The sequence below is a fragment of the Saccostrea cucullata genome, unplaced genomic scaffold, assembly GCF_032062105.1.
Source record: "Saccostrea cucullata isolate Sc308-1 unplaced genomic scaffold, CSIRO_AGI_Scuc_v1 ctg11081, whole genome shotgun sequence".
Taxonomy (NCBI): Eukaryota; Metazoa; Mollusca; class Bivalvia; order Ostreida; family Ostreidae; genus Saccostrea; species Saccostrea cuccullata.
This window is the reverse complement of record NW_026929022.1, coordinates 1,920-26,687: the sequence shown is the minus strand read 5'-3', so window position 1 is coordinate 26,687 and position 24,768 is coordinate 1,920. Positions and strand designations below refer to the sequence as shown.

The following is a 24,768-nucleotide window of genomic DNA, read 5'->3' as shown; positions in this document are numbered from 1 at the left end:
AGGTCTTAATGCCTTTAAGTGGATTCCACATATAGGACATGAAGACTTTCGGTGTTAACATATTAATCATCTCCTAACTATGCAACTCTAGAACGATGTTTAAAAATCAATGACCATCAGAATATTCGGTAATGCAGATGCACAAAATCGCAACGGCAAATTTTAGCGTTTCCAGATGAATGAAAGATTAAATTCTTGAGAGAGACGACAAACAATACACACAAAAAACAAATCTTTTAGATTATCTTTTTAATACATTTTAGAAAAGAAAGCATAAAGAACATAATAAAAGTCAAATGAAATAAGGTAAATTTAGAAATTTCTTATATCTTGTCTTTCTCAGTGTTTAAGACATGGAAAATACCAATTAGTTAATTGTAAAAATAGAGAGAAAAAAATACATTCATGGCAAGTACAGTCAGTCAATCAGTGTGAAAAAATAGTCCTTTATGACAAATTATAGATAAAAAAAAACACCAATCTATTTGTTTAAATATAATACATGTACCAATTCGCAAAAAGACTAGCATTTCCCACTTATTTCCAAATTCTTCATCATTAATTTACACAAATCTTAAAATCAATACTCCCAGAACCATAGTAACGAAACCAAGGAAAGGTGTTGCATAGCCACCTACAAATAAAATAAAAAGCAGTTCAGCTGAATAAACACTACGTAAACATATATCTAGAGAACATAACTTACATCTTGGACATTTTTATTTCATTCATATTTAGCCTTTGTCTATGATTAATGATTATCACACTGGTATATCGGGAAATAATTGAAACAATTAAACGTTTTCCAAACAAAATACGGGATTTAATGTCGCAGCTTTTTGTAGAAAGAAATACACAAATCGAAGATTATGTGTTTATTGGTTTTTGTCGTGTCCGTCCGTCAGTCTGTCTGTCTGTTCGTCCGCAAAAACTTTAACCTTGCCAATAACTTGTGATTTCGTTGACTTATGACTTTCATAATTAACATGCTAATCCCTTGACACGAGACCATTCTTTTTGGTACAACACATTTAGTTTGCACTTAAGAAAAAGTTTTATCTCCGCTATCTTGCCATCAGTATTTCACAAACACATTTTTTTCTGCAAAAGCTGCGACGTTAATTCCGTACTAACAATCAAAGAAAATGTTTTTGTTTATACGAGGGTCATTCAAAAAGTTCGTAGACTATTGTCCTAACTTTTTTATTTAACGTCATATTATATCCAAATTTGGTACAAATATTTTAACAACAGATTAAGATAATTTAAGCAAAAAAATTGGAATGTATCTTCATATTTATTAAAAATACCAAGGGTTTAGAACAGCAAAAATGGGGTCACGGAGCAACATCAAAATTGAGTAATTTAATTATTTTCACTTTATAGTATCTATAGACATGCCTCGAATGAATGGAGCTGAAACGAAATAAAATTTACATGTTTTAATAAAGTATTGCTTTATTAATTAAACTGAAATCAGGTTATGTAATATGTCACTCCAATTAAAAGATATCAGCTTCTAAATACATATGGACTTGATTAAAAAAAAAAGCAAAAAACCATGACGTTGGAGGACGTCACGGAGCAGCAAGTAGCAATAAAAATTGAACTTTACATTCGGGAAACTTCTTCTTCAAGCTTAAAATTCCATATAAGCCAGGATCTGTATGGAAAATAATCTGTGTATTTGTATTAAATGGAAAATACAATTTTTGAGTGGAGACGAGTTTGAATCGGACGACGGATTGTCTGCAAAGAAGAGGTTAAAGTTAAAAGTATTGTCGAAAGAGTTAGGAACGTCATTGAACTTGATGTGTGCTTCACTGTTGCAGAATTAATAGAGTTACATGGTAAATTAAAGAATTTGAAAACAATGCCATTCTTATTCAAGCTTTAATTGTACAATTGTTTTCAAACTCCGTGTTAAATGTTAGGCCGGAATTAAAAATATCTTTGTTTCCCCTAACCCGACCCTAAATTATCAAGTTGGGTCGGTAGGTAGGTTAACAATTTTATTTTCTGACAGCAGCTTTGAAAATACATTCTAAAATTTAATGGAAAATTACCTTTATAAATAAGAAAAGTACAAAAGAAAGCGATTTGTTATCAAAATGCTAAGTATCGTACATATGCCGTTTAAAATAAAATTCATGATTAATTAATTCACAACTGTTATTTAGTTGAACTTGTGAAATATCTCACGCCATTACATTTAAATAAATTGAATTAAACAGACAACATTCCAAAATACGTAAAGAACATACATACGAGTATATTTTTTCAAACCTTCCATTAGCCTTCAGAGCGTATAGACGCTCTATGTACTTTTTTGAGTTCCATGAGATTTGCAGTGGTTCTGAAGCATTTTGCTTTGGAGTTAAAAAGTAAGTGGCTAATTTTAAATCGCAGGTTCAAATCCCGATGAATAACGTTGAAAACGGTCCTTCAAAGGGGACCATAAAAACTGATGTCCAGTGTCGCAGAAGATGCTGGCTCAAAAAAAGATCCCCCACTGCTTAATGGCAAAAAAAGTGCTAAGTACGTCTAAATTTGGAGCAATGGGGAAATGTTTAAATGTCGTCCTAACTAATCTCGAGGATTAAAAGCAAAAAAAACAACCAATTTTCAAGGACCTAATTAAAGACAAATACACTGGACGTCTCAGGAAGCTGAATCATGATTTCAAAACTATATAGAAAGATTATGTTAACAATAGTTAATTGAACCAAACCGAGTCTACAAATGATAAAAATGCTGTATACAATATCATAGTCACGAAGTTTTACCACTAAATAAAGGCATGAAGAAAGGACATCTGAATTCTATTTATCAGGATGAATATGCAGCCATATTTACAACGACTCGTATGGTTCCATAATGGCATATATAAAACATAGGTACATAGATGGACTGGTTATTAGATCAAAACTCAAATTAGGTAAAAATCAGTGTAATTGAATGATTTGTTCACTAGGTGGGCCACTTATCTACTCATGAAGCGTTCTTACCCTGTATTACGTACCTTGAATTAAAAAGACAGGGTTTGTTTGTTGTTTAACGTCCCTTTCGAAAATTTATTCACTCACATGGAGACGACAAGACACCTCCGACACGCTCTTAATTAGTCATGCCAGGTAGATTTTATTATCGAATTGTTTCATGAGTAAAGAATTCCAATTAGCTAAAAGCAAAAGATTGAGACGTCGCCATTGTTTTATGAAGAGCTAATGTCGTGTAATCACATCTGGACATCATTTTGTTTCCAACAAATGCTTGAAAATCACAGTGTAGAACAATGTCGGCCTTTCTGATAAAAACTGATTTTGATGAAATTGTATTTTATTAAACTTGGTTAATAATAAAAAAAATGTTTGAATCATCTTATTCAAAAAAGATTTTTAGTCGGCGCGATTTAATTGGGTCGGTCGCGTTAGGGGAAACAAACGTATTTTTTATTTTGGCCTTATGGATATGTATTTTTGAATGGAGAAGATGCTACAAACCGTGTTTGAAATTAAGAAAATTAGTATAATTATGATAAACTTTCTCAACGTTGTCTTTGACGTTACAATGTTGGTTAACCGTGCTCCGTGGAAACAAAACATGTTGGTTTAAATTTTGGCTAACATGAGTTCTATTTAATCAAATGGAATGAAACTTCACACTTCGACAGAATAAATGTTTATGTTTACGAAAATGTGTTGATCTATAATCTTGTAATAATTATATGACGATGAGAAGCATTGTCTACGTATTTTTTGAATGACCCTCGTATTTATGAAAATAAATATTCAAAGTATAAACGAATGTTTAATATTGTATTATAGACGTAAAGTCATTGTATGCATACATGTAACTGATGAAACAGCCATGTTTTAAGAAATCTTCGTAGGTGGCTCTTTGTATCCTTTGTGGACTGGTTAACGGCAATTGTTTTCATGAGAACTAACGGAACCTAGAGGTTCTGTGAGCAGTGAGCTCACTAAATGACATCCCGCCTCCTATATGTAGATAAAAGCAGTGTCCATGTTTTGCTAAGGGAAACCCAAAATATGTGTAGGATCAAAAGGTAAAATAAGAGGTGCACAATTGCATTATGTAATAAAGATTCTCAGAAAGTTTCATCAAATTTCATTCAGTGGTATCAGAAGAGTTGCGGGTAAGATAAGAGTACTGCAAAGCGTAACAGACAAACGAACAGACAACCCGATCACTATATATCCTCCCGCATTTCAAGCGGGGGTCATAATAATATTCAGTGGACATAAATATCGGATGCTATGAAGCTGTTACATGTACAAGAGCCCATGGGCCTTGTACATCACCTGAGTAATATGTAACAACTTTCCAACAATTGAATTTCAATCGTGTTTTAAATCAGAGGCCATGAAATTCACAATTTTGAAAGAGGCACCATTGCTTATCATAACTATGTACATGCTTACTTTGGTAACTTAACTTCTGTCCCATGGGACCCGGAAATTAATCATTTTTGAGAACACATCTTTTTTGATCATAAATATGTACTAAGATCATTGACATAAAACCCAGGAGTAAAGGAAAAGATTTTCAAATAGTTCATGCATGTTCACTATATAAACATGAGAGGCCCGCCATAACTCTTATAAGCACTGACCCAGGAACCCTAAAATTCACAATTCTCAAAAAGGCATCCTTCCTCCTCATAACTATGTACATATTTCGTTGGTCGGATATTCAGGCGCAGAAAAGAAGATTTTTAATGAATATATGCATTTCCACTATATAATTAATACAGCCCCAACCCAACTCCAAAACCCCAAACCCAGGGGCCATGAAATTCACAATTTTGGAAGAGGCAGCCTTATTCAAGATAACTATACCATTGGTCAGTTTATTTAATTCCCACGAACAGAGAAGAAGAATTTCCCAGAGTTTATGCATTTTCACTGTATAATCGACATAGCCCCGCCCAAGCACTAGAGCCCCTGACTCTGGGCCATGAATTAACCATTCTGGTAGAGGACCCAATGTTCATTACATTCATGCCTGCCTGATTTTCAAGAGTAAAGAAGAAAAATTTTAAAAATATTGATTTTAGTGGTTTTTGGCTCCACCCCTTGGCCCCAGGGGGACAGGGACCATGAAATTCACAATTCCGGTTTTCCTTCACCCATAGATGCAATATGCCAACTTAAGTTGAAATTTGTTCAATGGTTTCAGAGAATAAGCTGAAAATATCCAAATGTTAACGCGCGACGACGGATACCAGTAGTTTACTCAGGTGATCTAAAAAGTCATCACATTTCTATAGTGTACCTGCTGACGTTTGACATCCTGCCTGTGAGAAGGTCTTTTTGGCGTCGTCTAATGTCTGGGTGATGTCTATTTCACAGTTCTTTGCAGCGGCTTCCAGGCATGTTATGTAAACACTGCCAGCGCTGTAGCAAAACAAAAGAATATTTAAAAAACAAAAAGTGGAAGCTTGAAACAAACAAGTTTCTTGTACACTTCACCCTCCCCCCCAGGTAAGTTGTCTCATTTCGTGTTAAATACATGTTCACTAGAAACTACATGTAGCATGTGTGTTTCATGTCTGCCATAACCAAAGGCACCTGACGTTACTTATTTTTCTTTTAATAAAAAAATATACACATACCTAATAATAAACAAGGTACCCAACGCCGCCATCTTGAATTTTTCTAGGTCTGTCGCATCCTCTTGTATTTTCGTCTGAAACTCCGTCAAATAAATTCTCTGCAACCATATTCTTTCTGTGGCCAGTCTTTCGAGGTCTAAACTTACGGACAGTGCAACCAGAAAGGCGCATCACACTTGCAAATATTAAAAATCCCTCGTCCAACTCGATCTACTGCTTCAACAATCCGAGAAATCGCCAAAGGGGGGCCGGAAGTTTACATCAATATGCTAATGGGAATTCCGTATTTGTCAGAGTTGTGGTGGATCTAAGGCGGCGTGTTATAATTACTTTGAATTTTAATAAATATTTCGATTATTAAAATGAAAAAAAAATGCAAAATGGGAAAAATAAAACACTTCTTATAAACATACCTGTAAAATATACTGTATTGATCTATACAGATCGTTGCGTTCGAAACAATCTTGAATAAAAGAGGGGGGTGCTTGAAAAAAAAATCAACAACAAATCATCCAGAGTTAATTGAATGGTTTTTAAAAAACAATAGACTGCAAACCATCCAGTTATATATATACATTATATGTAACATATATATACCTGGCATATGCTCAATTGAAAAAGGGGAGGGGTTAAAGGCTCGGGGATATGTACATAATGAAATCAAATATTAGCATATGCAACATGTGTATGTATAATCTGTCACCAAGTAAAAAAAATGTCGCCATGCCACTACTTTATTGCAATACATAAAATTGCAGATCTCAACACTCCCTGGAATAATTTTAGTGTGGACCCCCCCCCCCCCTTCTCACACACGTGCGTACATATTTTAAATAAACAAAGTCAATCTTCTCCACGGATAGCGCTCAATCAGGGCATCAATAATGACAGTGTTAATTATATTTAGTGCATGTAAACATGGTAAATAGGGACTTACAACTGACTCCATATTTTGTCTCGAAAATGTTCATTGATCATGTTGATCAGCTAGCATGATCAGGCCGATCTTCGACATTTAGGCCTAAAATATAATCGCTGTGATCAAGCTGTATCGAAATTATTTTGAGAGATAAAAAATGAATGTTCTTACATGTATATTACGCTGTATTATTGTCTGAATTATCGTTTTTGGAATAAGTATACTAACTTTCGCAGGTTATTTTTAAAAATAAATCGTACAAATATATTGACCAATCAAAAAAGGGCTTTCCCTAAGAATTTCAAGTCGTATGTAAACTTCCGGCTCCCCTTTGGCGATTTCTCGGATTGTTGAAGCAGTAGATCGAGTTTGATGAAGGATTTTTAATATTTGCAAGTTTGATGCGCCCTTCTGGTTGTACTGTCCGTAAGTTTAGACCTCGAAAGACTGGCCACAGAAAGAATATGGTTGCAGAGAATTTATTTGACGGAGTTTCAGACGAAAATACAAGAGGATGCGACAGACCTAGAAAAATTCAAGATGGCGGCGTTGGGTACCTTGTTTATTATTAGGTATGTGTATATTTTTTTATTAAAAGAAAAATAAGTAACGTCAGGTGCCTGTGGCCATAACAGTATCTTTTTTTAAATGACCAAACGAGGGGCATTTGTGTTTATCAAATACGTTCCGTTTCAGTTGTAAATCCGATAATTTATAATTCCCTTTTAATAGTAATGGCAAAATAGGAACATTTGTCTTTATCAAATACATCCTCTTCTAATTAGAAAATTATGACAATTAAGTATTCATAAGATAAAGGAAATTCCACTCCAGGAAAGGAAAGGGAAAACTTTTTCACTTCTTCCTTACAAGTGGCCACAAGAAGGCAATAGTGTTTATCAAATACATCTAGGTCAATTTAAAATCTGTTAACATTTATTATTGAATTCAAGGTTTGTCCTCGTTGTTTATAAATACAATATATACTTTTATAATATAAAAGGACATCTACTCAAGAAAAGGAGGCGATTATTTGTTTGATCTACTTAATTTCATTGCCTTTCCTTAGAAGTGAAAAGGGCATTTATGTTTATCAAATACATGTACACTTTGGTCAATTTAAAATCCGATAATTTTTATGACAATTATTAGCCAAAATGTCACTTCGATTAAGATTTACGCTTTAAAAACAAATTTTACTGGATTTTCTACTTCTCTTCAGTATAGATTCATAGAGAGATGATGCTATGGGTGAAATGCTACTCCAACACACTTAAATCATCCTAACTATATTTCGATAAAAACTCGTTTGAATGAAAAAATAGATTGCACTTACCTGCATTGTTTGACTTTGTCTTGTCCTGCAGCAGATGCCGCCGAGGTGTACTCCGAGGTACAGTTCAATACCTCTTGACAAGTCTGTGCATCTATCCCTAATTATAAGATGTACCATATGGCGATAACAAACAGTATTCAAGATAAAAATATACATTTTTCTTAGTAGTTACACGAATCCTATCTAACTTTCGTGTGTCTTGCTTTTATTTTCAATTGTTAAATTCCCTCTAACTTTTTAAAAGAACTTCTTTTATCTATTGTTTCATTACGATCACTGAAACGTGTAAACAACTCAACCAAATAAAAAGGAAAAAAAAATTCTAACCCTTTATATCCTTCCCGCATTAAATATTTTGAAACTAATTCAAAAGAGTTTAAAGTAGAAAAGGATTTACCAGGAGAATTTTTCAAATTTATTATAATTACTCGAGCAGTAATTAATTAAGAATGAGGTCTTTTGGAAGAAGAATTTTTTTAAAAATAAAAACTGAAATATTATGAATATTATATAAGAAATCAATGGTGATGAAAAGATGTATAAAATAATGAAGAATAAAAAACGATTAAAATTTCAAATCATTTTATTGATGAAAAGCAGAGGGGGATAACTCTTCAAGGACGGGTAAGTCAAAAATTAGCACACATTCCGCTCTCATACTGAGACTTCAAATGAAGATTATACATATAAGGTTGGATCAGATACTTTAAGGTGATGCACCAATAATTTCACATTCAACTACTACTGACAAACAACTATTAAACGTTAAATATCTTGTGAATGTATGATCTTACCTTCCATGACAAGACTAACAAACAACAAAGCTGCGAGGATGGACGATATAGCCGATACATACATCTTGGAATATTTCTATAAAACATTTTTTTTTTTAAATCAACTTTTAAAATAACAAAATTGAAAAAGAAAGGAAACATGAGTTCTATATTTTCTATCGAAAGTCAACGAATACCACAGAAATAATTGGAGCAAATGAATTTCATGCGCGAATCCTGCAATGTAAAAATGAGCCCCTACCTCCGCGACTTAAGAGCGGGCACTCGAACCACAACGAAATGCGAGCAAAAGTAATAGTGATTTATATTTGAATTCAGTTGCTTTTATTTGCAGTTGTGCCATTTGAGTCTAAAAGTGAACTTATGGTTAAATAAAGAAGAATGCATATAAAACTTCTTTTGTAAATGGCTTTGACCCATCATTATTGTGTCCTATGTGAGTCATTCAATAAAGTACTATCTGCGCACACATTTAGCCCTGCATTATTCTCTTTTTTTTCCTTTTTTGATTATGCACTGAGATCGCCATGCAGGTTTATCTTTTTTTTTTTTTAAAAAATGCTACCAAATTTGCATAAGTGTAGAAAGACATTGCATGAAAACTGAAGTTTTATTTCTTTTAATATAGGGGTTTTGTTAATAGTTATAGTTAATTTATCTGGAGATTTTTTTTTCTATTTTTATAATTATCATTTTTTTAAATTAGCCCATTTGATTTCAAGTCTCTCGATCGTCCAATTTCACAAAAAATCGCAACAATGCATCTTTCTACTGTCAGTATTTTTTTAAAAGCAGCTACGGCTGTTATTAGGTATAATACGAAAAAATATATATATATAAGCTATTCCTTAAACCTTGTTCAATAAAATTGGAGAGGATTAATTAAAAATATTATCAACATTGAAACCAAATATTGTTTCTTTCATGGAAGTTATTCAATTAGTTTGCGAGCTTTTTGATCACCCCTCGTGTATATAGTTTTAAAACAGTTTTTTTTTTTAAATATAGATCTTTGGAGAAAATATTAGTTTAAATAAATTAAAATAAAATTTTACAATTATTCCAAAACATTTCAGAATGTTGACTCAATTATCAAAAGCTGATCTTTCCTTTCAAAGAAAAAAGTACTGCAATTTAACAATTTTTATTTTTAAAATAAGATTATTGAGAGAAATACACCACTAGAGCTGATTCATTTTAAAAATCAAAATGGTTATGAGAAAAGTGTGAAAAAATACTGAATTCATATTTGAATTATCATTTTATCTATATTTAAAGTAAACAAAATGACAACATACCTTATAAACACCGACTTTTGATTTGTCAATGATTCTTACATTAAAGGAAAACTTCTGTCTTTATATAAATATTCATGTCTTCCGCTTTCCGTTTGATTGGCTCCTGTTTTCAAGGTTCCCATCTCGCCTTAACTGTAAAATTTAGCATTCCCATTTCGCCTTAGTAAGTTCTCAGGTGAATTTAGGGTGATGAAGATTTCATATATTTAGCATAAAGTATTTTTTGGTATTACACATATTATTTCATTCAAAGTATTCATAATTTCCCATTAATAGTTAAATTCAATCAAAATTTTAAATAAAAATAATTTTTTTATCAACCTTGTAATAATATTTACAAATTCTAAAATTCCCATTTCGCCTTAGTACTTTTTAACTTTTTCTTACCTGTATTTCACAGTTAAGGCGAAATGGGAACACACCTTTTCAAGTGTTTATATTTTAACTCATCATAGTATTTAACATACTGACGTATTCAGCGCGTACGATTTTTATCGGAAATTGGATTTTGAACAAGTTAGCGTGGATTTGATTTAGCGCATATATTAATGTTTTCTTTGTAAATATATGTGCGAAACATTTAACGTTGTACTTGAATTAGCGGGTATTTATTTCTGCCAAAAATGCTAAAATGATTAAACAGCTAAATTTAATACATTTACAGTATACTTTTTTGAAATGCCTAATTTTAACATTGTGACACTTATTTGTTCCAAGACAGAAACGTGTTCTAGAACGAGCCTTCCCAAAAAGTGATTTTTTTAAACAAATTGTTTGCGATTCATATATTTAAAGAGGCTGTTGTGGCCATTTTTAGACTTAATTGATCTCCTTCAGGAGAAGTGCTCCATATGAAGATATAGAAAATGATGAAATTTTAAAATTTTTGAAAATTTTCTTAGCCAAACGTTAGTTTACAGCTTAAGATATCGTATCTAAAACATAAAGTTAACTCTGGTGATTAATTTGTTACCCCCCCCCCCCCCCCCCGAGTCTCCTTAACTGAAATGTTTTGAAAACAACAATGTTTTCATAAATGTTTGTTTCAAATAACACTAAATTAAACAACAATGTTTTCATAAATGTTTGTTTCAAATAACACTAAATTGACAATTAATTTGCCAGTTTACAAAGTGGATGACCTGACAAATGGAATACTTATTACCATCAATAAACACAAAGAGTATCTGTGATTCTAATGCCTCATTAAAGAGAAAAAAATCATTAAAAATACTATAAGAATATTCACTTATGTTATAACAATACTTTAAGTATATACATATTTTAATCTAATCTAAAATATATGAAGTTTTCCAGGCTTTTTAACGACTTTGATATTTTACGTGCCAACGTGACAAGTCTGGAAATATAGATTTACACTTCAATTCACACACAACTTAAAACATTCCTTAAATGACCCCGAGCATAGGACATATAATTTGCAGCTCTTCATCGGCAAATTTGGCGTTCTCGAGATGGAAGTAAATAAACAAACAAAAAACAAACTCCGAGACTGGCATTTTGTACATTTTAGAAAAAACCACATGGGACATTTAAAGAAAGTAAAATGATGTAAGGTAAATCATCGTCGATATCCCACGAGTGATCTCGTCTTTACTTATCACCCGTGGGCAAACTAGCTGAAATATCGCCGTAAAATATGCTAATTTGTTGATTTTAGTCAACCAATCAGAAAGTTGGAACTTTTCAATTTTGAAAAGTAAGTTAATTACTTTGCTATTTATGGTAAATATTTTGACGCTCGTTAAAACGTGCGAACTTTGATTTAAAACAATGAAAGTCAACTCGTACAGGTCACTGACATTAATATCCGTCAGATGTTATGAAAGAGTACCTCTTTCTAACTGCAAAATGCACCGGTGAATGGATTTATTGAGTTTTTCATGTTTTCGGCTATGCCGAACATGCATACATAATGTAATCTGTGGTTCGTTGTTTCGCATCGCGACTCTGTTAAGCGGCCAATCAAATGACCCATGTATATTTAATTACATACGACGATTTTTCGGCGAGTTTGCCCACGGGTGATAAGTAAAGACGATATCACCCGTGTGTTTCCGACAATGAAGGTAAATTTGAATACTCTCTTTCTTTCTCCTCATTCTCTCCAATTAAAGACATGGAAAATGCAAACTAATCAAATTTGAAAATATTATACAGTTATTGACTGGGTGTGAGGGCAACATATGATTTGTTGGACCTGAAGGTGAAAATGTTGCTCGAGGCCACAGGTCAAGGGCAACATTTTCACATTCAGGTCCAACAAATCATATGTTGTCCGAATCCCAGTCTATAACTGTTTTGTTATACCCTTCACTGCTCACTTAAAATTGATCAATTTAATCAATACAAGCTATATCATCAATTATTTTATATGGAAAATTATGGCTTCTTCAATAAATATAAAACATCAAGCTGAGAAAGAACAAAATCAATTATATATCTATTGTTTCACAAAAATTATTAATCACGAAACATACTCTTCCCTTCTTCCTTACCTTGCTGTTAGCAACAACTCTTGTAGCTCTTAACTTCGGCTATTTTCGCGTCGCCGATATTGAACGATGATTATTACTTGTGACGTAACAGACGAGTGACGTTGCGGTCTAACAATTCTTATGTAAGACCGGTCAATAGTGAATTTGTTAGACCGATTTAATAAACAGTTCTTTTGTTGGACCTTTTATGAGTAATAAATATATAGGATGATATTTATAAGGGTATAACAAAAAAAATATGGCATCTTCAGTCAGTCAATCAAAATGCAATAAATAGTCCTTAATGTCATTAAATTGATGGAAAATAAACAGTTACACCATTCTTATTTGTATAATACAAGTTACAAATTACCACAGGACACATTTTAAATAATTTTTATGAATGAATCAGGACTTCCATTGCCATGGTTACCTAACCAAGGACAGGTGATTCCAACCCACCTGAGAATAAAGTTTAAAACGTCAAGCTGAATTAACACTGACGTAAACATACATTATTGTAAAACTAAGTAAAAAGGATACATTTCCTTTTTGTACAACCTTTGTCTATAATTATTGTTTGTCTATGATTATTGTTTATAACACAATATAAGCGTCGGAAGCAAATATAAAGTGTGGGGGGCTTATTAAAAGGGGGGGGGGGGGCTAAAACCATCGAAAAAGATAAGTCCCAGTTTTCAATTCTGTTATTTTGTCTATCTTTGAAAAAAAGTAGACAGGTAGTGTAAATTCAAGTTTGTTCAAATAATTACCCCCGGGGGCAGGGCGGAGCCACAATGGCCGGCCAAAGTTTTTCATAGAAGTATTTAATAAAATTCTCTATGTTCTAATTCGTTTCACTAAAACGAACATAAATTATTTACAATCAAAACAAGAACACTTGTCTATATAGGAGTGGAAGCGCTTGCTTGCCAGTGTTTATTTTTATTAGACGTATACGTTTACAAAACACAAATCTTCAATGGTACCGATTCTCTACCTTCCTTCTACAATATATCAAAAAATAATTAATCACATATTACAGTAAAAAATGCATTTAAACACAATGCTTTTATATGTCCTTACTTCACTGATTATAAACATAATATAATGCGTGTATGAACACAATTATGCTTCCCTGGCCGCCCAGGAAAACCATAGATGAAAAACAACATCGATTTTTAAAAAAAAAAAAAAACTATGGAAACTGAATGGCGGACTCATTCTCACAAACTTACGTAAGTGTCGTAAATTATAATGTACAATTAATTGACTAATTTAAGTAAAGCCTATGCAAAACACATTTCGACTATGTGTAGCTAATATGTACCATTACACAACAATGTTACATTTATATAAAATTTTACATAAAATTATCTAGAGCAACTTAGCAAATCCTTTCCCATCTTTGGCAATGAATCTGTTGTGTACAAAACTTAATATTCTTGTGATGAAAACAATTTGATCAAATTTGTCCTTTGAATTTCTTTATTAAACAAAATACAAGAGGGTGGGTGTGAATGTTTTAACAATCTTCTCAAGAACCGCTGTGCCAGGAAAGATGAAACTTATGGGGAAACATCCTCAGGTAGTGTAAATTCAAGTTTGTTCAAATCATGACCCCCGGGGGCAGGGCGGAGCCACAATGGCCAGCCAAAGTTTTACATAGATATATATAGTAAAATTCTTTAAAAATCTTCTTCTCAAGAATAACAATGCCATTATTGATCATTTTCATATGGAAGCATCCTCAGGTAGTGTAGATTCAATTTTGTTCAAATCATGACCCCTAGGGGTTGGGCGGGGCCACAATGGCCGACTAAAGTTTTACATAGATATATATTGTAAAATTCTTTAAAATCTTTTTGTCAAGAATAACAAAGCCATAATTGATCATTTTTATATGGGAGTATCCTCAGGTAGTGTAAATTCAAGTTTGTTCAAATTATGACCCCTGGAGGTTGGGCGGGGCCACAATGGCCGACCAAAGTTTTACATAGAAAGATATCACAGTAAAATTCTTTTAAAATCTTTTTGTCAAGAATAACAAAGCCATAATTGATCATATTTATATGGAAGTATCCTCAGGTAGTGTAAATTCAAATTTGTTCAAATCGTGACCCCTTGGGGTTGGGCGGGGCCACAATGGCCGACCAAAGTTTTACATAGAAATATATAGTAAAATTCTTAAAAAATCATTTTCTCAAGAATAACAAAGCCATTATTGATCATATTTATATGGAAGCATCCTCACTCAGTGTAGATTCAAGTTTCTTTAAATCATGACCCCGGAGGGTAGGTCGGAGCCAAAATGGCCGACCAAAATTTTAAATAAATGTTAGAAAACCAATTTCTACTTTTTCCTAGCCACAGTGCTCAGGTGAGCGATGTGGTCCATGGGCTTCTTGTTCTTTCATGTTTCTGGAGTGTTATTCATCTTTCTATTTATTTTTTAGCTTTAAAGGCGCATGGGCACAGATTTGAAGTTAATATTTTCTGTATAATACTACGACTTGTATATTTGAATAGCATTTCACACAAATATATATTAAACATCTTATTCCATCTAAAAGTTATTAAAACTTTTGCTACTTTTCCTAAGTATTAAGAATAAAACTAAAATTTTTGAGAGTGCAAGGAATTGTCAATCAAAGCCATCCAAAAATTTGAAGTTTGAATAACTTTAAGACAAAATAATTTTTTTATATATTTTTCTGTGAAATGCGATTAAAATATATAAGTCGTGATTTTACCGGGTATACCGAAAATATCAAGTTTAAATCTGTGTCCATGCACCTTCAATAAGTACATTGTACATGCATTTATTTTTGTTTAATACTATTGTTAAATGCCTGAGGATAATTCTTTAATTTGTAATGGGATCTTTACAAATATTTAATTCATTATCACAGTGTATATGATACAGGCGCTTGTTTCATACAGTAACTCCTATACATACTCACAGTCAATAGAAACGCAACGCCCTAATTTAAGGGTGACAATTATATACGGGTTATAACTATGTACCAAAAAAAGTTAGGACATCTTTTACTTCGCCAAATCAGTTATTTAACGGTTGAATGAATTTCTTTCCACTTTGAAGCTGTTAATCATAAGTATTCTACTAAAATCCCGGGAAAAAATCCTTCTGTCTCTAATACCGGATGTGATGCCTATACTTCCTCAAAATGATTGATAGCAAAAAGGGGGATGTTTTAAGAGTTATGTGTTACCTTCTAATTTTTAATGAAAACATTAAAAATGAATATATTTAGGTAAAAAAGTAAATTTACAATAAATTGATGCTTCATTTAAACGTAAAATATTATTTTTAGACCTTAGAAAGAAACAAATACCAGGTAACTCTTAAAACATCCCCCCTTCCGACCATGTTATTAAAATGTGCTAGTCCGCCATAAACAACAAATGCAGTCCGATTTCTACCATTCATTAAGTTTATAAATGTCTTAAGGACAGATGATACAAACAAACTTTTGTCAAAGAACTTGAAAATAACAACTTGGGTCATGTTTAAATTAGTAAAATTAAAAACTTTTTGCAATTTCTTAATAATTTTTAAATTTGCATGAGAATGGAATTTGAAGTGAAAAATATTTGTATAGATTAATAAGGATAGTTTCAGGAGGGCAGACTTTTGAACATCACAGAAGGTTAACAAATTCTTAATATTCTAGAAATTTATTAATAGCATCATTTGCAATTAAAGTATGCTAAAAAATACGTATACCAATCCAGGCATCCACTTTTGTTTGTATCATCTGTCCTTAATCTGAGCGAAATTAATATTTTTGGGCATTTTTAAATGCATGTTTTTCAGATACTGCGGTCGAATTTTCTCTAACTTGGCGTAGTGTAGTACAATGTAACTCTTGGACTTCCGGTCAAGAAACTGTTATTTATGCTATTGATACACCTGAACCTGATGAGTCGTTATATAGTGTACATTTGCATCTGCTGTTCTTTTTTTCTTTATTTTGAGAATTTCCAGTATTAGCAATGAAAATCAGTCATTTTGAGGAAAAATAGGGGTTGCATACGGTAAAAAAAAGAAGAAGGATTTTTCCCTTGGATTTTAGTACAATACATATGATAAACAGCTACAAAACCTTGAAAACCCAAAATATTGTTAAAAATCCTATTAAAAATTCAAAAATTTTTATTTCTGTCAAGAGGGCTAAAAAGCAACTTCCGTTAGTGGAAAGAAATTCATTCAGCCGTTAAATAACTGATTTGGCAAAGTGAAAGATATCGTAACTTTTTTTTGTACATAGTTATAACCCGTATATAACTGTCACCCTAAAATTAGCGTTTCTATTGACCGTGAGTATATTAAGCTTCCTTTTTTTACCACAATGTACCTAACTCATTTACAGGCACCCCAAATTTAAGCCCGTATTTTGTTAATATATCAATCATTAACTTAGTTTAAATGACATTGTTTGCTCCAATAGACTGTTTTTCTTGTCAATTAACTTTTATTTGTTTCAGGCGTCTCTGGTCGAGCCTCTTTATTGTAATTAATTTGCGAGATCTTACCGCCACTTTGTCATCCCTCATTTCCTGTAATGTAGTGTTCAAGAGGAGAATACTTGTGCCGTGGAAGTCATGTAAATTGCATTCCTTTATATTAAACTTTAATGTATACAAGTTAAATCTGATTTGTGGAGAAATGTTTGTTTAAAAAAACACTAATACCAGCTAAATAATGAAACCACACCCTCCTTCGTAGCAACATTTTACATTACAGTAATAGTAGTTGATGTCCACATCAAACATGCCCCTGGCTCCGCGCCTACTAAACGGATCAAGAAAGTCGTATACGGATTGGATTGATTGAATATTATCTACCATTCCTCTTAAGAATTTTTCAACATTATAGAGACGTCACCACTTGCCGGTGGAGAGCTACGAATTTGTCCTTTACTCGGCACTGAGGGTCATTGAGCAGCAGTCAGGGATCTTTTTCGTGTCGACACCTATTGTGACACGGGACCTAAGTTTATACGATCTCATCCGAAGGACCGTTTTCCACGTCCCACAGTAGGATTCGAACCCGCGACGTATAAGGATTGACTCCTTACTTCGCAGCTCTAGAGCAGACGTTCTATAACTACTGCGCCACGCGGGCGACTTGGCGAATTGGAACATTTTATCTTCTTTACAAACTGGCAGGTGTCGAATGATACAAGTAATTACGATTTAACAAGGTTTTTTTTCTCTAGGATACAATTTGTATACAAGGTACCGTATAGGCCGGTGTAAAGACGAATAATGACCCCCATCGAATAATGACCGGGGGGTCATTTTTCAACGACAAAAAATGACCCCCACCCGTAGAAAAAAATCATTTTTTGTAGAAAAAGGGTCCTAGGGGGTCAGTATTTTATATGTTAGTCCTATAAAATAATGACCCCCATTGAAAAATGACCCCCTTGAAAGTGATAGAAAATATATACTCTTTGATATCTTTTTTACAGCGAAACTAATTTTTACATTTTCTGTAACCAGAAAAATACAAAAAGTCATATGAAATAATTAAGAGATTCACATAGTCTTTCAATGCTAAAATTGTGTTTGAAATGAGATTCTTTAATTGTCAAGTAAATAAAATTTCTTTTTAATATTCCTCCTTATAATGTTTGCTTATAGAATGATATTCCACTTGTTTTTAGAAAAATCAGGGTTAAATACTCTTTAATAGGAAAAATTAAATTTTCCGTCATTTCAACTTTTAGTTTGTTTAAGTTTGGCAAATCCTATTTGACAATGAAAGAGGAAGAAATTTTTATTTCCCCCTCCCAAAAAAAGAACATTACGTTAAATCAAAACAAAAAAAATAATAATAAATGAAAAGCAAAAATATAAATAAAACTCTATACCTTTCAATAATTCAGAAAGAGGCTCTAGATAAAATATTGAAATGAAGTTAAGCCTTCACACAAGTACTATCATATCATAATTTACTTCGCCATGATTAAAGCATACTTTAAATGTTGGTAGAGGTATACTTGAAAGTATTGTGGCAAAGTAACAGTTAAAAATTAGTAGAATAGTAGATTAGTTTTAGCTTATTTTTAATTCCTTTCTTATAGAAAAATAATGGTAGGGTGTTTATTTTTTGATTTTGTTCAATATCGACTTCCTCCTAAATAAGAAAGGGGGTGGGGTAAGTATAAGACCTAAAAATATGCGTTGTAAACTATGGGCTAGTGTAAAATACACAGTCATTCTAATGCAAAAACTATACATGTAAACATAAACTTTTGATTTAGCACACAGTAGCCTATTCATTACATTTCTTGTAATGTAGAACCTACTTCGTATGACATCATAACTTGTAAATGTGTTAAACCTGTGCTAACCCATTAAGACGTCATAATTAATTCAATGCCACTTTTCCCCGTACTTGACAGCTTCAATAAAAATGGTAGAAAATACTGCATTTTGAAATTCACATAATTCAATCATGCCAACATAATCTTGATTCAATTCATATATTTTTTGGTTTATAATGCTTAATGGCAATATATTTCTGAAATAATAGAAAATTGGTAGGCACCTTTTATTTACTAGATCTAGACCTGAAGTTGACAAACCCAAGACTATCTAGTGTACTGAAATTACAATGTACATACAACTTTCGTAATAATTTGAATGGTATGTAACTATTTTGAAGGAATGCATAAATCGTAAGAAATCTTTAGTTGCCAGCTATATAGTGTAATATCTTGATGAAATGTGTCTAAGTCAAAGATGTACGTGTTGTAGATCGTTTGATCGTGTGTACATTTTTGTGATATCTATAATGAAATGATGTGCATTCCTTTTAACAATTATTTGTTACCTATTTATATTTTTGGTGTTTGATTACAATTTTTCTATTAAATATGATCTTTTTTTTTTAAAGAAAAAGTACAATTTCTGATAAATATTTAATCTGAAGGTAACCCCAAACAGTCATTTAATTATTAAATCCCGTGTAAGTGCAAAAAGGTGAAGAATATGAGTATCGGTAAAAAGCCTATCTTTCATTAGTTAGAGGGGAAAGGTATATATTTTCATCATTTTTGTAATCATTTGGCTATGTTCTTCATCATATTGAAGATTGAAAACATTGTGACAAAGACGTCTAAAAAATATTTACAAATATAGGGTGAATAATTGACTAAAAATAATAGAGTTCATTTGACTATTTTTTTAATGGTGGACTTATCTTTTATGTTAATTGAATAAAAAGAAATTATTCTTGATAAAATATTGTTTAATATTATTCAGTTAAAAAAAGTTTATAAACGACGATGTTTGAAGAAGTATTTTTGTGATTTTTCATATTCCCTTTATGACAAGTACCCCTAATAATATTTGAAAATGTGAAGTCGCAGTTTGTAAATACCATACCAAGTGTCACAGCCTGTTCTAGATTAAAAAACAAGGAAACATATCATGATATCTTAACTGATTGATAAGCAAGTACTAATTTATCATTTTGAAAAGTTTGAAAATCTTGTGACAAAGACTTTTCCGACATAGGTTCTACTTTAATTCTTGTTTTACTCCATCCTTTTACTCAGTTCTGAGTATATTTTCAGAGAATTTAATATGAAAATCAGAACAAACATTTTCATTGTTGTAACGTCTTCTTTATAATGTATATTAATATGAAAAGTGAATTGAAGACCATTTCTTTTTATGTCCCCGTAGTCGAAGATTCGGGGGTATATAGTTTTATCGTGTTCGTATGTATGTCCGTCTGTCTATCTGGCGGTTTGTTTGTCTGCAAAAACCTTAACCTTTACCATAACTTTTCATTTATTGGAGCTATGACTTTCATATTTAATATGTATATTCCTTGTGACAAGACCCTACTTTGGGTACCACCAAATTTGACCTTTTGACCTTTACCTTGGAGTTTATCCCATTTTACATAAAAATGCCAAATTTTTACTTTTGCCATAGGCCTAACTTTTAAACGGTAGATACTAGTACTCTCATACTTCAAATATGTAGTTTTTTGGCATTACCTTTCATTGGATACTAAAAAACTTGACCTTTTGACCTTGACCTTGGAGTTTTCCGTACTTATGATTTTTTTTTACCTTGGCCATAACTTTTGAACGGTAAGGGCTAGGGTATTCATACTTCACATATGTAATCCTTGTTACATTAAACATTTTCTTAAGAAATCATCAACTTTGACCTTTGAGTTTGACCTACATTTTAAAAAACTTATCCTTAGCCATTACTTTTGAATAAGTGGTGCTAGGGCTTTCCTATTTTGCAGTTGTATTTCATGTGAGAAGACCCTACTTTGGGTAACAATATATTAAAATTCCATTTAAGAAAAGTTTAATCTTCGCTATGTTGCCATACAGGGGCATAGCTGTTTCACTAACACATCTTTTTATATATGAGGATTTGCGGATAAGAGATGGATACATCAAAGCGTAACAGACGGACGGACGGACATCCCGATCACTATATACCCTCCCGCCTTTCAAGCGGAAGATATAATAATATATAATACTGCTGATTTTTTCTGTCAGTTCGATGATTTCCACCATCAAAAAACAATGTTTATAAACAATGATAAATCTTTTACTCCTTTAGTTTCTAAATCATTGCATTTACCTTAAAATATAGCTATAATTGTATAATGTTATGAGATCAACATATCATCAGTTTATTCCCAATAAGCTCAAGTGAGCATTATGGCCATTATGCTTCTTTATCCAATTTTTTTTGCCCCCTAAAACTTTTAGCTTTAATCTACAGGGGGTCATTTTTCTACGGGGGTCATTTTTCTTCACGTGAGTTCTGCAAATTTTTAGGGAAGTGGCACTTTTTCTACGGGCAAAAGGGTCATTTTTCTACGTCGAATAATGACCGGGGGTCATTTTTCGCTGTCGAAAAATGACTCCCGGTCATTATTCGATGGGGGTCATTATTCGTCTTTACACCGGCGTTAATGAACGTACACATTAACCTGTGAACTATTTTGAACTCCGGTCACAAACCTGGCGCAGTGGTTAGAGAGTCTGTTCTATGGTCGCAGAGTAAGGAGTTGATCATTAAAAATACGTCTCGAGTTCGAACCCCAATGCGGGACCATATCCCGTGTCTCTGCAGATGTAGGCACGAAATGACTTAATGCCGAGTAAAGTTCAGGATTTGTAGCCCTCCAACCGCGTGCTTGCGTCTCGATATGAGTAAAAAAGTTTAGAGAGGACGTTAGATTTAATTTACCACAATCATTCAATCATTCCATCTTTTGTATACTTGGATGGTTCAGTGGATAAGTATTGAAACAACTTGTATTTGTAGTTAAAAAAAACAAACAAACACCAAAACAGATATTTGAAAAATCTTTAATGATCGAAGAAAAACCATTGAAAAAAGCATGTGTCTACCTCTAGTACTGTATTATAGAAGGTCCAAAAAAAAGTTGTCAATTATAAATGAAAATAGTGCACGGTCAAATATTCAGGAATCTTTACTTTCGGACTTACAGTCATGAAGTTTGGGAAAGAAAATTAGTACATGTATTCTTATTTGTTTTATAAAATGAAGTTTTGAGTTCTTTCTATTTTTAGCTTTGTTTTCTTTTTTATTATAATTTGTTTTAAAAATATCGCGAAATGACGACTCCAAAAACAATGGTTAGAAGACTGAGGACAGGTGCACCAGATCTGGCTAAAAATAAAAAAAGGAAACATTTTACCGACACAAATTTCTATTTAAAAATAACAAAGCACAGTAATATGTTTAACGGAACGTAATCCTCCGTTTTACTATGTATATAATGTCTATTTTTAAAAAAATGTTTTAAACAAGAATTATCATGGTTTAACCCATCTTCATTTACTGGCAAGAGGTAATGAACTATATGAAGATAAAGAACAGATTAAAAATTATAGGAGCAGAGAATACACGGCCCTCCAAAACATGAGGTAAGATCAGGTGTCAGGGAGGAGTGAGCATCCCCTGCCGGGGAAATGAAATCGGTAATAATACTCACAACATCCTCTCAATGACAAGGCATTTTTAGCGGGCTCTACTATAGTATCGGCGTCACCACCACAATCCTTTGCAGCGGTTTCCAGACATGCAAGATAATCATTGGCAGCTCTACAATATCAAAACAGCACTTACATTAAAAAGGACATTATGTATAGTAACAACAAAATCATCAATGACCGACACGATGATTATAACCACTTACCTGTGGTGCTATTCTGTCCAACATTAATTAGAACACGGACTTACTTGCATGATTTGTCCTTGGCTATAAATATCGATGATGTCGCTTTGGTGTAGTCTGTGGTACACTTTAATTTGGAAACTTCACAACCTAACTGTGCATCTATCACTGGGTAAATAAAGGACATTAATTTTTTTTCTTTTTAATAAATTTCGAAATGAATGAGCACCCCTTCGATCCAGAATTTCAACTTATACCTGTTAACCACTTCAACCCGAATAAAAATAATCAAGTATAAATTGGTATTACTGATACTGAACTTGTACCCTATTTTGATAATCAAATTATTTTGGAACACATTTATCAATGTTTTATTTTGTACATTTGATACGACGAAAAATGAATGAAACAATGACGAACAAATTTAAAATATTCGTCAGGGGTGTAGCAACAGGAGGGGCCTGCCCCCCCCCCCCCCCCCCCCCCCCCCGCACTTTTTTCCAAACCTAACTTATACAATAAGAAATGTAAATTGAAAGCCTGGTTGCCCCCCCCCCCCCCACCTTAGACTTTTAGTGATATACCGAAAATGTAGAATTAAAATTGGTACTAAAAGTAGTTGAAACTGAGAAAATAAAGTTTACCTACTGTATACCCCCCCCCACCCCACCCCCAACGAAATGGGATTTTCGACTTTGGGCAACTATTCCCCCCCCCCCCTTTTTTTGCTTGTCAACTTTTACAGGTAAGCAAAAAAATTTTTTTCTCTGACTGCCCCCCCCCACTTTAAAAAAACGATGCTACGCCAATGTTCGTCCTTCCTTCCACTCTAGCTTTGTTACTCAAAAGGTAATAAACATTCTCTTTGATGCTAAGACCTGTGACCTAGAATTTCATTCTAACACTTGTTAACCACATAAAAAAAATCGGAATAGACTTAGGTCACCATGTTAGTTCTTAATATCTTTTTTACTCGATTATAAAGGTCTATGTTTGTATTAAAATTTTGATAGAATCACGTTAGAAAAAAAAAATTGATTCGATAGTCAAAATTAATTAAGATTCCATATAAAATTATTCTCGGTTTACAGTTCTTCCCCAAAAAGGTTAGCGAATGCAAGATAATAAAACCTACCTCTAAAACTAATCAAATCATTCATGTTGTAATGCTGGATGGGGCTCATTTTATTTTGACCTTTCACACTATGGGCAAACAATAATTTTCACAAAAATAAAAAAATGTTTTACCTTTCATGACAACACTAACGGTCAACGAGACGGCAAGGAGGGAAACGACACGGGGCATCTTGGGATACTTCTGTAAATACATAGAGATGGATAAATTAAGAACTGAAACTCTTTATATTGAAAATAAATATTAGGAATTACAATAACTGATTTCATGTAATTCTATTTGCAAATGTAAGAAAGCATGAATTATTAGAAATAAGAACAAAGGAAATTATTTGTGAGGGAAACAAAAATTTATAAGATCTAATAATTTAACAATAAGGAACAACAATTTTAAACAAATGCTTATTTAAATAAACATGAGGCCCACGGGCCTTATAGGTCACCTAAGCATTATGCAACAACTTTCCAGTTACAGTGTATTGAATTTGATTCAATAACATGTTTTAAGCCAGATGCTATATGGCATTCACAATTTTGAAAGAGCACCATTGATCATCATAACAATAAACTTAGCAGTCGCTTAGCTTGGTTACTGAATACCCATATGCAGGGTAGGGGAACAAAAATGCACTCCAACTAATCAGTAATATTCATCAATAATCAGTAGTGCCATAACACTCTAACATAAACCCCTGACCCTAGGTTGCACATATTTTTTAAAAGGCACCCTTAAAATTGCCTATCAAAAAGTAAATAAATGTTTTATAAATACAAAGGACCAGATTTCAAACAATTGATTCATTTCCAGTATATAAGTAGAGCCCCCCCACCCCTGACCCTGGGGCCTTGAAATTCACAATTCTGCAAGATTAGGGCCCTTGCTCATCATAACTATATAGGTAGTTCATCTGCTTCATACCCAGAGACAGAGA

The 24,768-nt window shown here is 32.8% G+C and overlaps 2 protein-coding genes across 2 annotated transcripts; both read right to left on the bottom strand.

Moving 5' to 3' along the window:
* Nucleotides 1–384: 384 nt before the first annotated feature.
* LOC134279603 (uncharacterized) lies at nt 385–8,773 on the bottom strand. Its single transcript, XM_062762025.1, has 4 exons — nt 8,688–8,773; nt 7,894–7,990; nt 5,299–5,420; nt 385–634 (listed from the first exon to the last, which is right to left on the bottom strand). The coding sequence occupies exons 1-4, from the start codon at nt 8,749–8,751 to the stop codon at nt 564–566; spliced, it is 354 nt and encodes a 117-aa protein (XP_062618009.1). The 5' UTR covers nt 8,752–8,773; the 3' UTR covers nt 385–563.
* Nucleotides 8,774–21,853: 13,080 nt separating this feature from the next.
* On the bottom strand, nt 21,854–24,019 carry LOC134279602 (uncharacterized). Its single transcript, XM_062762024.1, has 4 exons — nt 23,951–24,019; nt 22,768–22,870; nt 22,520–22,629; nt 21,854–22,194 (listed from the first exon to the last, which is right to left on the bottom strand). The coding sequence occupies exons 1-4, from the start codon at nt 24,006–24,008 to the stop codon at nt 22,124–22,126; spliced, it is 342 nt and encodes a 113-aa protein (XP_062618008.1). The 5' UTR covers nt 24,009–24,019; the 3' UTR covers nt 21,854–22,123.
* Between the last annotated feature and the right edge of the window lie 749 nt (nt 24,020–24,768).